The sequence below is a fragment of the Nannobrachium achirus genome (genome assembly GCF_963921795.1).
Source record: "Nannobrachium achirus genome assembly, chromosome: 17".
Taxonomy (NCBI): domain Eukaryota; kingdom Metazoa; phylum Chordata; class Actinopteri; order Myctophiformes; family Myctophidae; genus Nannobrachium; species Nannobrachium achirus.
In genome coordinates this window covers 22,694,087-22,709,164 of record NC_137824.1, presented here as the reverse complement: position 1 = coordinate 22,709,164, position 15,078 = coordinate 22,694,087, and the positions used below count along the sequence as shown (strand labels likewise).

At 39.9% G+C, this 15,078-nt stretch overlaps 1 protein-coding gene across 1 annotated transcript; it reads right to left on the bottom strand.

Moving 5' to 3' along the window:
• Positions 1 to 1,496: 1,496 nt before the first annotated feature.
• On the bottom strand, positions 1,497 to 14,462 carry LOC308301484 (protocadherin beta-16-like). The gene is made up of 4 exons (XM_080745481.1): positions 12,156 to 14,462; positions 6,348 to 7,418; positions 3,786 to 3,821; positions 1,497 to 2,255 (listed from the first exon to the last, which is right to left on the bottom strand). The coding sequence occupies exons 1-3, from the start codon at positions 14,445 to 14,447 to the stop codon at positions 3,810 to 3,812; spliced, it is 3,375 nt and encodes a 1,124-aa protein (XP_080601607.1). The 5' UTR covers positions 14,448 to 14,462; the 3' UTR covers positions 1,497 to 2,255; positions 3,786 to 3,809.
• Positions 14,463 to 15,078: the final 616 nt, after the last annotated feature.

The following is a 15,078-nucleotide window of genomic DNA, read 5'->3' as shown; positions in this document are numbered from 1 at the left end:
GAGCGCCAAAATTGTTTGTCTATTCATATGAAATCTAGTCAAAACTCTGGTTCAGTGAGACTGAGAATTTAGGGTGTGTTGCATTGTGTTTCTCTCTCCCCCTTTGCACGTGTTGGACATTATGGACCAGAAGTTAATCTGATGGAGAATTCTTCAACATCCTCAACTGCAATCTTTTCAAAGCAGGCATGGCTCCATAAGCATGTATAACATAGAATGTGAATCGTCTTCAGATAAATAAGAGTTAGAATGAGATTTTAAAGATGTTATTGACTAATGTAATTATCAACTTCTGAAGCCTGACACTCAATATTTCTCCATTAACTGACTTGTTAGCCTGAACATGGCCTACAGCTTTCACAGGATAATGTAGACAGAAAACACAAAGACATCCAGTTGTAAATTCATCAAGTGTAATAGTCTATATTGCCGTTATATTTAACAGATCACCATACGATAATGCTCACTCTACATAACTTACATACTGTACCATCGATATTTACTGTACAAGAAGCAACTGTATGCTTGCCTTAAAATCCAAATAACTTCATACAATGGGGTGGGTGTGAGTTCATGATCAGAATTTTGGTTACGTCATTTTCTGTTCTTTTGCTATTACACCATAATTATCATTGCTCTTCAGATTTGTCACTCAAAGAATAAAGCATAAAAACAGTAATAGTAGTAAGTATAAGTAACATGTGTATGTATTTGTAGGTTGTATTAATGTTTAACAGTCATTCACTGATATAGCTCACATTTATACATTTTCAGTATATTAAAGCAAACATACTGTAAGGCTTTGAATATTTCATTTGCTGTAATCGCGTGCAGGTCTAAGTTTCAAATGTATGACATGATGTGAGAACACTTCGATATTCAGGAGCACCAATAGTTTGTCATAAAATCAAAAGTACATGGTCATACCGTATATGAAAATAGTTATGAGGAATCAATCGGTCCAGACTGAAAGACTCAATGGAATATTCAGAGTTGTGCTCATTTCAAATCGTCATACTCATTACGACACAGCCATTTTGGCAAAGTGAATCGGATCTCTTAGCAATTTGGCAGTGAATGGAATCTTGTAATTTGTGTTGAATTTCAATTCTTCACACACTGGAATGAAATCATGTCATTAATGTTCAATTACACTGCTAACTTTAAAAGAAAAAAAGGTCAAATGCAAAATTCCACACCTTTTACTTAACATTGAAATTATTAAACTGTATTCTTCCTAGAAGACTATGCTGTCCTATTAGTACAATGTTTAGCTTCGTTCACCGCTATTGTCTCGTCACAATGGAATCTTCCTCCAAGTCTTGACAATGACACAACAACGAGACCTAAATTGAGACAATGACTTGCTCAATATCATGTCTACCCTTAAACTATAAAAGTGTCTTGAATACTGCATGCAGAAACTCACTCTTTGTTGCCTGATAAGCTGATTAATGGAACCTATTCAGTCTGTCACATACTTACTTAGGCATGGCACACGCATATAAAGCACAAAGTCAAGTACACGACATATACTAAAAGCTACCACATTTACACAACACTGATTCCCTTATATCTTGTACTTTCAAAATCTCCATTGATGCTTTGCTCACATTTTGTAGATTTTTGTGCCGTTTTCCCCTCCTTTTTACATGATGTAATCCACAAAAAATGCGCCATTAGAACAAGAAAAAATAAAGTTGAAAAAAGGGCAATATCAAATTTTTACATTTAGCTTTGCGAGAGGGGATATAGTCCCTTAAAGGCAGTTCAACATTCCTGTGTCCGCTCTATTACTCCATGTTGTAGCTTCTTCAAATTTCCATTCCATACGCAATTTATTGTGCAGTCTTTGTCCTTGGGTTTTCTCTGCCGAAGTATGTTTTTATATCAAAGGCCTACAGTAGACTGATGGGTTGCAGCCATGCAGAGTCTTATCATGCATGATGAATGGACAGACATATTGTGTTGACTGGTTAAACATGTGCTTATAGGAAGATTGGCATGGGGCCGGGGGAGGAATTAAGGAGTCAGGGTTTGGGCAGGGGGAGTCACCATAGTGTCTTTTGGTCCTTCGTGGGCATGACAGTAACATGTCATAGCAAGGAACGAGCTCACAGGTCAAAAGGTGTTTGGTGGAACAGCATGGGGCTTCTCCTTTCCCTTCTCTGGGGCACCTCGTGGCATCACTCCAATGGACTGCTTGGGAAGGGGCCTTATGCGGAACTGTTGCTGCTGCTGCCGGTGGTAGATGCCTGAACATAGAAAGAAAGACAATTAGACAAATGTGGACAGGATCCAGAAAGCCTTGGGATTGGCCAGACTTTGACATGCCTCATGCAGCCGAGATCTGTCAAGTCAGACAGGGGCATCAGGCAGAGCAACAGAGTGGGTAGGGTGGGGGCAGGCCCTCGAATATGTAGTGATGTGGTGGTGGTGGTGGGTCTATCTATGAATACCATGCTCCAATATTATGTGAGGGACTGAGTGGTTGCTAGGTAACTGGGTGATTGGTTTCACTTTGCGTCTCCCCTGCACAAAGAACTGGGTCACAAATCACACTGCAGAAAACAGGAATTCACAAGTGTTGTGATCTCAGCATTTCAACGTTCAGCTAGTTCTAGTTCTAAACCATCTAATCACACAAAAAACACAACAATCAATCCCACATTCATTGTATTCCTAATCTGTACAGTGATGGGAATATAAAGGATGAACAGATTAATTTCACATGCACAGGGATGTTTTTGAAAGCACAAAAAACTGAATTAAAAATAACTTTATAGATTTATCATATTTTTCCACATATAAATTGTGAAAATAACAAAACAAAAGCAAGGCCAGGGAGAAGCAACACCTCACATGTACATCAGTGAGGTATTTTAAAAGTTGTGATAAATGAATTTCACATTAGCTTTATTCATTTTATATTCAATAATATTCATACTGTGAGCCCAAGGGACAGCCTAGTTCAGGGACTAGCTGTAGTCAACTCGGTGTGAGTGTTTGATACAAAAAGGTAATCTCTTGGGAGGAAATACCTTGAGACCCTGTAACCACGTAAACCCTTTATTAATAGAAAACAAATACTTCATTGACCGAGGTCAGCTCTGTGCTTGGCCTGCTCCTTTTCCCTCTACACCAAATCTGGTCACTGAAATCGGCCGTAGATCGTCTATTTTTGGTGATTCCCACCAGAATTGTTATGCTAGGGTTCATGTGGTTACACTGGATTACCACTTTAGCTTGATCCACTGAGAAAAACAGAGCAGAGATTATCGTTATTGTAATCACCACCATTATTATTATTATGGCCTCTGCTCTTTGCCCCCTGGGGTCAATCAATGTTATGAGAATAATCCACAATATGTTCTTATGACGTGTGTGTGTCACATTCTATTTACAGAGGGAAAAAGAGATGAGCAGCAGCACTAACTGCATGTATTCTTTCAATGACAGCACAGCACCTATAGCAGTAGTGCTCATTGGTTTATGCGATTATTAGACAGTTTAGTAGTGGCACTGAGGTCAAGTTAGTCGGTTAGTTATAGTTAGAGTAACCAGGCTGCTCAAATAGAAAAGTAATAATATATAGAGGTTGACTGAATGATCTTTAGCAAATCACAAAAGCCTCCTCCTTTGAGAGGAAGGGGGGGGGACTAGACAACAGAAAGAAGGGGGGGAAAGAAGAGGAACATTTTAAACTCAAACAATAACAAAACACTCAATTTTAAAAGATCATTCAAAAGGGGATAAATCCAGGGGAGTGTGAGACTCCTGCATACCTCCAGCTGCAGAGTGGACTTCCCTCATTTAGGATACTTTGGTGGGGAGAAAAGAAACAATCAGTCCAATGGTGAGCTCATTGCAAGAACGAAGAAATGAAACTAATATGCATGTACTGGTATCCTAGTACACAGTAAAATCCTCAGTGTTGATTTAAAGTCTGAGTTAAATTAACACTGAAAATGGTATGTGTATGAATGTCTGATTAATTAACACTACTTTTTATATATATATGTATGTCAAGGCACTATCAATAGAATATACTGTAAACCTTTTGTCCTGGGGGTATATAGAAACTAAACAAACAGAGACATAGTAATAGTAATTAATAGCAGATATAGGAACATTGTAAACAATCATGTCAGCATGTCATTCTGGAAAGGTGAGAAAGAGTCAAATAAATAGATGTACACACACCGGAATTCACTCAAGTAAACTACCAGTGGTTACTCCAGCCATACTTACCTCCTTTACAGCAGCCAGTGAACACGTGTTCACTCAGTTTTGAGGTTAACAAAGGACATTGACATAAAAATAGCTGAATGTCAAAGTTGCATGTGCACTGTATAGCTTCCAGTGTTTCAAACAGGGGTACTGGAGCGATGCAATGCTCTACACAAATACCCCCGACCCCCTTACAATGCAGCAGACTTTCTCCTGCTTTCTCTCCCACTATTGAGTGACGTAATGTAAGGAGGGGACGTACAGTAGCCCTCTGCACCAGAGAAGGGGTGTGGCAGGACTGATACTGTATACTAGACCACATCAAAGTTGGCTCCTGCTACTGTAACATATATACCGTACATAAAGTATACCATATACCACATATAGAATAAACATTTCCATTCATACCATAGCAATGCCGTGCTTCCCTGTCAAGCACAGAAGAGGAAGTAATCAATTCATGGGGGCCTTTAGGATGGGCTTGTCTGATATGAAAATATTTTGGTTATGTGCTCTCTACAGCAATAAGTGTCATCAGGTGCCCCAAATCCCAAAAAGTAAGTGGCTGTGAACATGAAAGTATTGCCCTTATGGGCCTTATGAATATGTAGTTGCTAAAGGTCTATACCGGGAGTGTCAATTACCGAACAGTAACAGTTACAGTATAGAAATGAATCAAGTAGATGAGTCTTCATGTCTCTCTAGTTTATTAAAGTTAGTAGGGTCACAAGCAGGATGTGGGGCTGGTGTAGTATTTGCTCTTGGCCGGCCGCTCTCGGGCCTTCTGTCCTGCAGTCTTCCCCTGCCAGTGCCACTACATATACTTTTACATACAGTATAAATGTTATATACTATACAGACTATATAATTAGTCGATGGCAGGGGAAATGTGCAGTAAACACAAGTTCAACATAAATACTGGGTCTATAAAGACAGCCTAAAAAAGTAATGCAAAAACCTAAGTCTAGTACAGGTATATCATTTAATTGTTTATTGTATGTTTATGTTGCTGTTGCCAGGTGTGTTATACACAACATTGTCTGTATTATTATTTCTGTCAAGTGACTGTAGCAATGCAGGCACAGCTGATACACTGAAATCTAGGCCACAGGCCAAAGTCACACACCACCATGTAACTCAACCAGTCGGAACAAATTAGTGAGGCTTTTAGTAGCAGGTATGGCAGCTGTGTACCCCAAAGAGGAAGAGATGGCGTCCCTGCTTGCTCCTTGCATGCAGGGAATGCAATTCACCAGTGAAATAGGGTCTGCAAGAACCATTTTAAAAATGGAATATGACATTTTAAAAAAAGAATATTGGGTACCTTTTAAATTTAATAAAGATTTTGTTTTTGAACAAGAAATCAATAATGTGTCTGTAAAATTTTAAAGAGTTGCAAAGAAAAGCAGAATAGCAGAATATCAGTGGTCCTCAACATGCGTGTCGGGACCCCCAGGAGGGATAATTTAAGGACTTTTAAAACCTTTTTAATACCTAAAAAAGGGAACAGAGAACAGACTATAAAAACTGGTCAAACATTGGCCAAATTGTCAAATGATATAAGAAAAGGGCATACATTGTGAAAATACAGTAGCAGATGTACAAGCTCACAACTACGAGGCGTTGCAAGCGTGTAGATTGACTATTTTCAGGATGTTTATCTGTGGAACCGAGTCAAACTAAATGTAATGCCTCAACTCCTACAATTCCAAGTGCTTGTCAGGGTGGGGGGTCCCCAGTTCAAATATGATTATTTTAGGGGGTCACGGCCTGAAAAGGTTCAGAACCACTGGCCTACATGATATTACTGTACATTGACTGAAAATAAGTATATGAAATTAGAAACTGTAGAAATGTAAATAGTATTCTGGTTTGTTGTTATTCTTTAGGACACAAATCCCATCTTTACGTACTTGGTGCTGTTAGTTTTTTAGGCAGGTCCAGAACAAAATAATATTTATATGAATGAAATTCGTTTTTGGTTTTATGTGAAACCTTGAATTTGACGGAATAAAGCGGTTTCCGATATTAGACGTTATAGAAGGATTGGATTTTTTTTTTTGATCGTTTATAGGGCTTTTAGCAGCAGCAGCTTGTTTTGATGGGTATTATCTTACCTGTAGAGTTGAAGCTGCTGAGTCACTGGTGTCTGTCACACCTGTACTCCTTGGTAAACTGGACACAATGTATCTGGAGCCCTTTGGCACAGGCTGTCTAACCACCAACTTTCCTTTCCTGGTCTCTGCTAGAAACAGACTGTACCAGTAGGCATCATTGGAGACCAGGGTGGAATCAGCGATGGTGGAGTTCCTCTCACTGAGCACACTGTTCCTACAAGGAGGAGCTGTTTTGCTGTAGCTGGGTTTCTGACACTTGAGTACGATGGTGACCAATATGGTGATCAGTAGAAGAAAGGATACTGAGCCCAGACCGATGAGCAAATACAGGTTTATGTCTGAGAAGATGTCATATTCCAGAGGCACTTCAGTCATGTCAGAGTAGGCCTTGACAGCAGTCTCTATCGTGGATAACTTGATGGTAACTGTAGCAGAGAGAGCAGGCTCCCCGTTGTCCTTGGCAACAACAACCATCTGTTGGTGACGTGAATCTCTGTAACTGAACATTCTCATGGTCCGGATCTCTCCATTGTATTGGTCCAGACTGAACAAGGTGGCATCACTCACTTGTAGAAACTGGTAGCTAATTCGAGAGTTCTGTGGGGAGTCAGTGTCTAAAGCTATCACCTTGGCAACCATTGAGCCTTTATCAGTGGATCGTGGGATCTTTTCCTCGACCACTGAGCCATGTGGGCGCCATGGAGAGACTATGACTGGCTTGTTGTCATTCTGGTCCACAATAATGATGTGAACAGTTACATTACTGCAGAGTGGAGGAACACCAGAGTCCCTGGCCTCAATGTGGAAGAGGAACTCCTTCTCGATCTCATAGTCAAAGGTTTTTAAAGCATAGAGATTTCCATTTTCAGGGTTGATGGAGAACAGCATGGACATGGAAGTGTTGGCTATTTCTTTTTCTAAAATGAAATAAACTAGATACTGGTTTTCATGGAGGTCTGGGTCAAATGCAGTGAGAGAGCTCAACAAGGCCCCGGGAGCATTATTCTCCTGTACACGTATTTTATAAAATGACTGAGGGAACTGTGGGACATTATCATTAACATCTAAAAGTTCTAAAGTCATTGTCTCATTGTCAGATAATGGAGGAGAACCTCTGTCTGTAACTGTGAATGTAATGTCATATTCTGGTACCTTCTCTCTGTCTAATGGTTCTGACACTACTAATTCAAAATAATTATCGGATGATTCTCTCAATTTAAATGGGATATTATTGGGAATTTTAAGATCAACTATCCCATTATCACCTGAATCTTTATCACTCACACTGACTACTGCTATGACTGTGTCTGTTGGTGCATTCTCTTTTATAGGACTTTGAAATGATTTGATGGAGATTTCTGGGTGGTTGTCATTCATATCTGTTACTACTATTGTTAATTTACATTGTCTGGATAAAGAATTTGGTCCTTTGTCTGTTGCTATAACTTCCATTTCATAATTTTTTAAATCCTCATAATTGATCAACTCTTTAACTCTGATTTCACCATTATCTGGATTCAAGCTGAATGTGCTTTGCGTTTTCTCTGATGTATACAAACTATATGAGTAAATCAAATCTGAGTTCGATCCCTCATCTAAATCAGAGGCATGGACTTGAATTACAAGGCTGCCTATTGGAGAGTTTTCCATCAAATCTACCCGATACATTTCTTTGTCAAATGTAGGGGCGTTGTCATTTATATCTAACACGCGAACGATGATATTGGCGGTACCAGAGCGCGCTGGTACTCCCCCATCTACAGCTGTGAGTATCAATTTGTGAACAGCCTGACTCTCTCTATCTAACCCTTTTTTCAGAATTAAGTCAGCAAACTTGGACCCATCTCTTCCGGTCTGAATTTCAATACCAAAATGTTCGCTTGAGCTCAGCTGGTAGTCCTTAACAGAATTAGATCCAACATCTGGATCTACTGCGTTGTTCAAAGAGAAACGTTCTCCAGCGGAGCTTGACTCAGATATATCCAAATGCATCGTGCCACGTCGAAAATGTGGAGTGTTGTCATTAATATCCATGATTTCTACTTCAATGTTGAACATTCGCAGTGGGTTTTCGATCGTAACATCCAATTTCAGAAAGCAGGACGTAGTTGTCTTCAGTGGGCACAACAGCTCTCGATCCATCTTTTCTAAAATATACAGCTCTCCCGTGTTCTTGTTTATCTCGAGATACTTTTTATTGGCCACCACGTCTATCCGCATTTTTCTTTTATTCAGTGTCTTTATGTCTAATCCCAAATCAGATGCTAAATTGGCAACAACTGACCCTTCCTCCATTTCTTCAGGAATAGAATAGTGAGTCACAGCCGAGGATGTGTCCATGATGACAGCAAGAACGAGGAAGCGCGACACATACCATATCCAAGATGACTGAAGTAAGTGATGCGCCATAACGGTGGAATGCACGTGTCCCGTTCCAAAATCCACTCCAAGCGTTCTGATTCTGATGTTCGTGTGAGACCTAATCTTGTAAATTGTAGCTCAGCGTCGTCACACCACAATGTCGACCTTTTAGAATGGATGCTTTCAAGAAGACCAGAAGGAGCCGCCCACATACATCTTCCTGATGACGTCGAAGGACCGAGTCGTGTTTTATAGACTGGGTTCCATTTGATTTGCAGGTTGCTGTTCCGGTGTTTGTGTCTCGAGCGGATGCGGAAGCGTTGCGTCACGTCAATATATGTGTGTGTGCAAATTACAGGATACAGTAGGCGGATCCTAAACTGGATCATCAGACACGTGTTAATTTGGAATAGAAACCAGGCTTTCCTATACGGTACTGGCTGTGAAAAGCCTTCTTATACGCGATGTTAGTATTTATGGTGAGCAGCGACGCGTTGGTGTTTTTGTGCTTTTGCTGGATCAAATCTAGATGCTGACTGATTTGTATACAAGAAACATTAATAGGGGAATAATTTTAACAGGCCTATGAGCCTGTGTAAGAATGGGAAAAAAGTTAATGAAAGATTATGCGACTGTTAAACAATAGGATTGTATTCATAATAACGAGTTTTAGGCATATGTGCGTAATCCGTGCGTAATTAACATTGTTATCAATAGCCGATCATAATAGTCATTTTGGGTGGAAGACAAAGTTTCATGCAATAGGCTAAAGCATGATAATTTACATTTATGGCCGTAAATGTGGAACATGGGGACAGTGGCCGGATTAAGGGGTGGGTAGCCAGAGACTAAAATCAAATATTTGCTTCTGGGGGTCCCTGGAACAAAATATTTTGTGATGGGGGTCCGTAGCCAAATACATATCATTCTGGGGGTCCTTCACATGACAAAGTTTGAGAAACACTGATGGCAACATAAGTTTTTTTCAGAAAAGTGTTATGATTTAGAAGACATTTGTAGAATGTGCCTATCAGTGGTTAAGGACCCCCAAAATGAGTTTTTGGCCGTGGACCCCCATCTCAAAATATTTTGTTCCACGGATGGACCCCTATTGTAAACTTTTTTGTTCCAGGGACCCCCAGAAGCACAGATTTGATTTTAGTCTAATCTGCATCTAGCTTAAGGCCACAGACCATAATAACATATATTTTTTTACAATTTGTATATATTTATGTATTATATGAGTGCAATGATTCACCCATGCCAACAGTTGAACGCAGTAAATCGGATTCACATTTTATGGCAACATGTGAGAAGAAAACTTGTTGCATCCCAGACCATTAGAGAGGGACTTCACATTTCGCGGTTGATGAAATGAAAGGCTGTTTAGTCTTGAGATTCAGTCCAACAGACTGCTGATTGCAGCTCTATTGAATCAAGGTAAATTCTTGTTTAAAACAAATGCCATAATATAATCTTATTGAAGCTGTTACTGCACGTTATGTTGACGTCTTATTGGTCGACTTTATTGAATAATAATTGGTGGCTTTGTTATGTTTCACTCTTTTTCCATTCTCCCTCTCAACTCAGATCCCACTTCGCTGTCCATGGTGCTGACACGGGCGCATTTGCTGTGTCAGAGGGTTGCAACTTGCAACCATAGAGTATAACATACAGTAATATATTGCAACACATTCGTCAAGTCACCGGCTTTGTGGTAATTGGCTGCCGCTGCATATTTTATTTGATGACGTAGGAAGTTCGATCTATTTTTTAAATGTGGCACTTTGAAGTTGTTGTTGTTGTTGTTGTTGTTGTTGTTGTTGTTGTTGTTGTTGTTGTTGTTGTTGTTGTTGTTGTTGTTGTTGTTGATGATGATGATGATTTATGATGATTATGATGATGATCATCATCATTTAATTTCATTGTGCAGTGGTCTCTCACCTTATTTGTTTAGTTAATCTGTGACAACCTAGCATTTAATTTGACATATAGGCCTACTGTAGGTTTCTTTATGTTAAGTTGTTAAATTGAGTCATGGTTCCCTGTAGGCCAACGTGTTTTACTTGTCTCAGGTTAGAAATAATTGTTTACACGAAATGAAGAGTTCACTAATTATCCATATACTCATCTTTCTAAAAACTGTTGTTTTCCATTCATAGAAGGTACATTCCTGATTCTGACAAAAGTGTATTGACTATTTAGCTCAACCAGCCTTCTGTTCTTCTGAATCAACATCTTGATTGGTTGGTGTGGTCTGAGCTAATTTTAGTTTGTTTGTTTGATTCACTTTAAGACATGGGATAACCTGAATCATTTAGATAAGGTTTATCCCCAGATCCCATGGGCCCTTTGTGTTCTTAATCTGGCTTACATGTTATACTTTACAGAACACCAGATATACTGTATATCAGGTTGTTGAGGATGTAATTAAAGAAAGCTTTTGATGAAGGGACTTTCATGAAATGTATTATGATAATATTTTGTGGTGGTGCATCGATATTTCTGAATCCGTATGGTTGGACAATGAGGTGGATTAGTTTGTGCAAAATTGAAGCTGCTGAGTTGCTACTTTCTGTCATGTACTTCTTGGTATAATGAAGACAATGTATCTGAAGTCCTTTGAAACAGGCTGTCTAACTACCAACATTACTTTCCTGATCTCTGCTAGTAACAGAATGTAACAGTAATAGGCATCTGAGGCCAATAGTTGGTAATACAATCACACCCAGTGAATTATTAGTTAATTTCATTAAGTGTCCCACGAAGCTTGGCCAATGACAAGCTTTGCAGAGCTTTCGTACATACAATGAGACAAAGCCAGATGTAGGAGCATTTAGCACCGCTAAAAACAGTCAATAATGGAAACAATTGCACAGTGGGTAGTGCCTGTGTTTCGCTATCCCGCCTGATAGGCCTGAGGCCTGACAACTTCCCATGGACCAGAATCTGCCAGTGTAATTCCAACAGTGCAGATGGATTCCCTGCACTGACACAGCAGCTTCTTGGTTCCTTAGAAGTCTGTGATGTCAACTGAGCCCAATAACCGGGTCTCAATGGAAGGAAAAAGGATCCGGGCCCCAGAGCTGTGAGTTTGGCACTGAGGTTTTGTTTTATTATTTAGTGTTTCATTGTCATTGTATTGTGCACTGTATGATTTTAGGTTAGAGTACCATTGGCTCAGGTATAGATATAGTTGTGGGTTTATTGGGTGGGGTTTATGTATTTTATCTTAACTCTTTTTCTGTTTACCTAAATGGCCTTTTGGGTGTCTCTGGATCTTAGATGTTAATATTTTAGACCCCTCTAGGGAAACAGCAGCAGATAAAAGATGTATGTGTGTGTGTGTGTGTGTGTGTGTGTGTGTGTGTGTGTGTGTGTGTGTGTGTGTGTGTGTGTGTGTGTGTGTGTGTGTGTGTGTGTGTTTTGTTCTGTTTTTGATTTTACCTGCAGGGTGGAAGCTGCCGAGTCACTAGTGTCTGTCACACCTGTACTCCTTGGTAAACTGGATACAATGTATCTGGAACCCTTTGGTACAGGCTGTCTAACCACCAACTTTCCTTTCCTGGTCTCTGCTAGAAACAGACTGTACCAGTAGGCATCATTGGAGACCAGGGTAGAATCAGCGATGGTGGAGTTCCTCTCACTGAGCACACTGTTCCTACAGGGAGGAGCCGTTTTGCTGTAACTGGGTTTCTGACACTTGAGTACGATGGTGACCAATATGGTGATCAGTAGAAGAAAGGACACTGAGCCCAAGCCGATGAGCAAATACAGGTTTATGTCTGAGAAGATGTCATATTCCAAAGGCACTTCAGTCATGTCAGAGTAGGCCTTGACAGCAGTCTCTATTGTAGATAACTTGATGGTAACTGTAGCAGAGAGAGCAGGCTCCCCGTTGTCCTTGGCAACAACAACCATCTGTTGTTGACGTGAATCTCTGTAACTGAACATTCTCATAGTCCGAATCTCTCCGTTGTATTGGTCCAGACTGAACAAGGAGGCATCACTCACTTGAAGAAATTGGTAGGAAATCCGAGAGTTCTGTGGAGAGTCTGTGTCTAAAGCTATGACCTTGGCAATTAGGGATCCTTTGTCAGTTGATCTTGGGATCTTTTCCTCCACCACTGACCCATGCGCACGCCATGGAGAGACTATGACTGGCTTATTGTCATTCTGGTCCACAATAATGATGTGAACGGTTACGTTACTGCTGAGTGGAGGAACACCAGAGTCCCTAGCCTCAATGTGGAAAAGAAACTCCTTCTCGATCTCATAATCAAAGGTTTTTAAAGCGTAAAGATTTCCGTTTTCTGGATTAATGGAGAACAGCATGGACATGGAAGTGTTTACTATTTCCTTCTCTAAAATGAAATAAACTAGATACTGGTTTTCATGGAGGTCGGGGTCAATTGCAGTGAGAGAGCTCAACAAGGCCCCAGGAGCATTATTCTCCTGTACACGTATTGTATAAAATGACTGAGGGAACTGTGGAACATTATCATTAACATCTAAAAGTTCTAAAGTCATTGTTTCATTGTCATATAATGGAGGAGAACCTCTGTCTGTAACTGTGAAAGTAATGTCATATTCTGGAACCTTCTCACGGTCTAGCGGTTCTGAAATTACCAATTCAAAATAGTTATCAGATGATTCTCTCAATTTAAATGGCATATTATCAGGAACTCGAAGATCAACTATCCCATTATCACCAGAATCTTTGTCACTTACACTAACTACTGCTATCACTGTGTCTATTGGTGCACTCTCTTTTATAGGACTCTGAAATGATTTGATCGAGATTTCCGGGTGATTGTCATTCATATCTGTCACTAATATTGTTAATTTGCACTGTCCAGATAAGGAATTTTGTCCTTTATCTGCTGCTATAACCTCCATATCATACATTTGGAAATCCTCATAATTGATCATTTCTCTAACTCTGATTTCACCAGTATCAGGATTCAAAGTGAACGTGTTTTGAGTTTTCTCTGATGTGTACAAACTATAAGAGTAAACAATATCTGAATTGGAGCCTTCATCTGGATCAGTAGCATTCAGTTTAACTACAAGACTACCAATAGGAGAATTTTCCATTATGTCTATTTTGTAGTTATCTTTATCAAAGTTGGGGGCATTATCGTTAACGTCAAGCACACCAACGATGATGTTTGCAGTCCCAGAACGTGTTGGAACCCCACCATCTACAGCTGTGAGAATCAAATTATGAACAGCCTGCTTTTCTCTGTCTAAAGCTTTTTTCAAAATTAAGTCAGCAAATTTGGACCCATCTCTTCCAGACTGAATTTCAATAGCAAAGTGGTCACTTGAGCTTAAATGGTAGGTTTTCACAGAATTTGTTCCAACATCTGGGTCCACAGCATTATTCAGCGAGAAACGCTCTCCAATGGGTGTCGATTCCGAGATATCCAACTGCATTGTACCGCGTCGAAAATGTGGGGCGTTGTCATTAATATCCGTGATTTCTATCTCAAAGTTAAACATTCTTATTGGATTTTCTATGGTGGCATCCAGTTTAAGAAAGCAAGTCGTTATTTTGGCGGGGCATAAATATTCCCTGTCCACCCTTTCTAGAACATATAGCTCTCCTGTTTCCTTGTTAACGTCGAGATATTTTTTATTAGCAACCACGTCTATCCTCATTCTTCGCTGAATCAGCGTCTTCACGTCAACTCCCAAGTCAGCAGCCAAATTAGTAACGACCGAGCCTACCTCCATTTCCTCGGGAATAGAATAGTGAATAACTGAAGCTGCCGTGTACATGGCTGCAGACAAAAGGAAAAATAGAGAAGCGTACCAACTCCAAGACGTCTGAAATATGTGGTAAACCATTGTGTACAATCCGTGCAGCCAGGAAAAAAAACTGTTGGCCTATACGCAGGATCTTTATGAAATGATATAGCCTTTCACAATAGTCTGAGAGAGGTATGCAAATGAAATGTGTCGCTTCCAAAGCCGCTTGCAATCAACTGTCATGCGCATGCTACCCTCACTGACTGGTGTGTTTTCGTGGTGAGCAGCGACGCCCCAAACCCTGCTTATTTTGGACTGGGGGAAAAAAAACGAAACTAAATTAAACTTTAGGTAAAATATTACACAAGCGATGGCGATGCGTTATGTAGGTAGAAAATAAAAAACTAGATTGTTACTGCAGATTATGACCTCTTGACATTTATTATAAGCCTAAAATACAACGACCCATGGTTCAGGTTGACAATATGTACCTATACTGTAGTTCTAATATACTTCCATGCTAAGTCATATATATTAGAAGTGCATAATTTAAGATATCTCTATTTATACAGTGTGTCATGCCGAGTGGTATGCATTGCTTCCCGTGCGTAAAAAC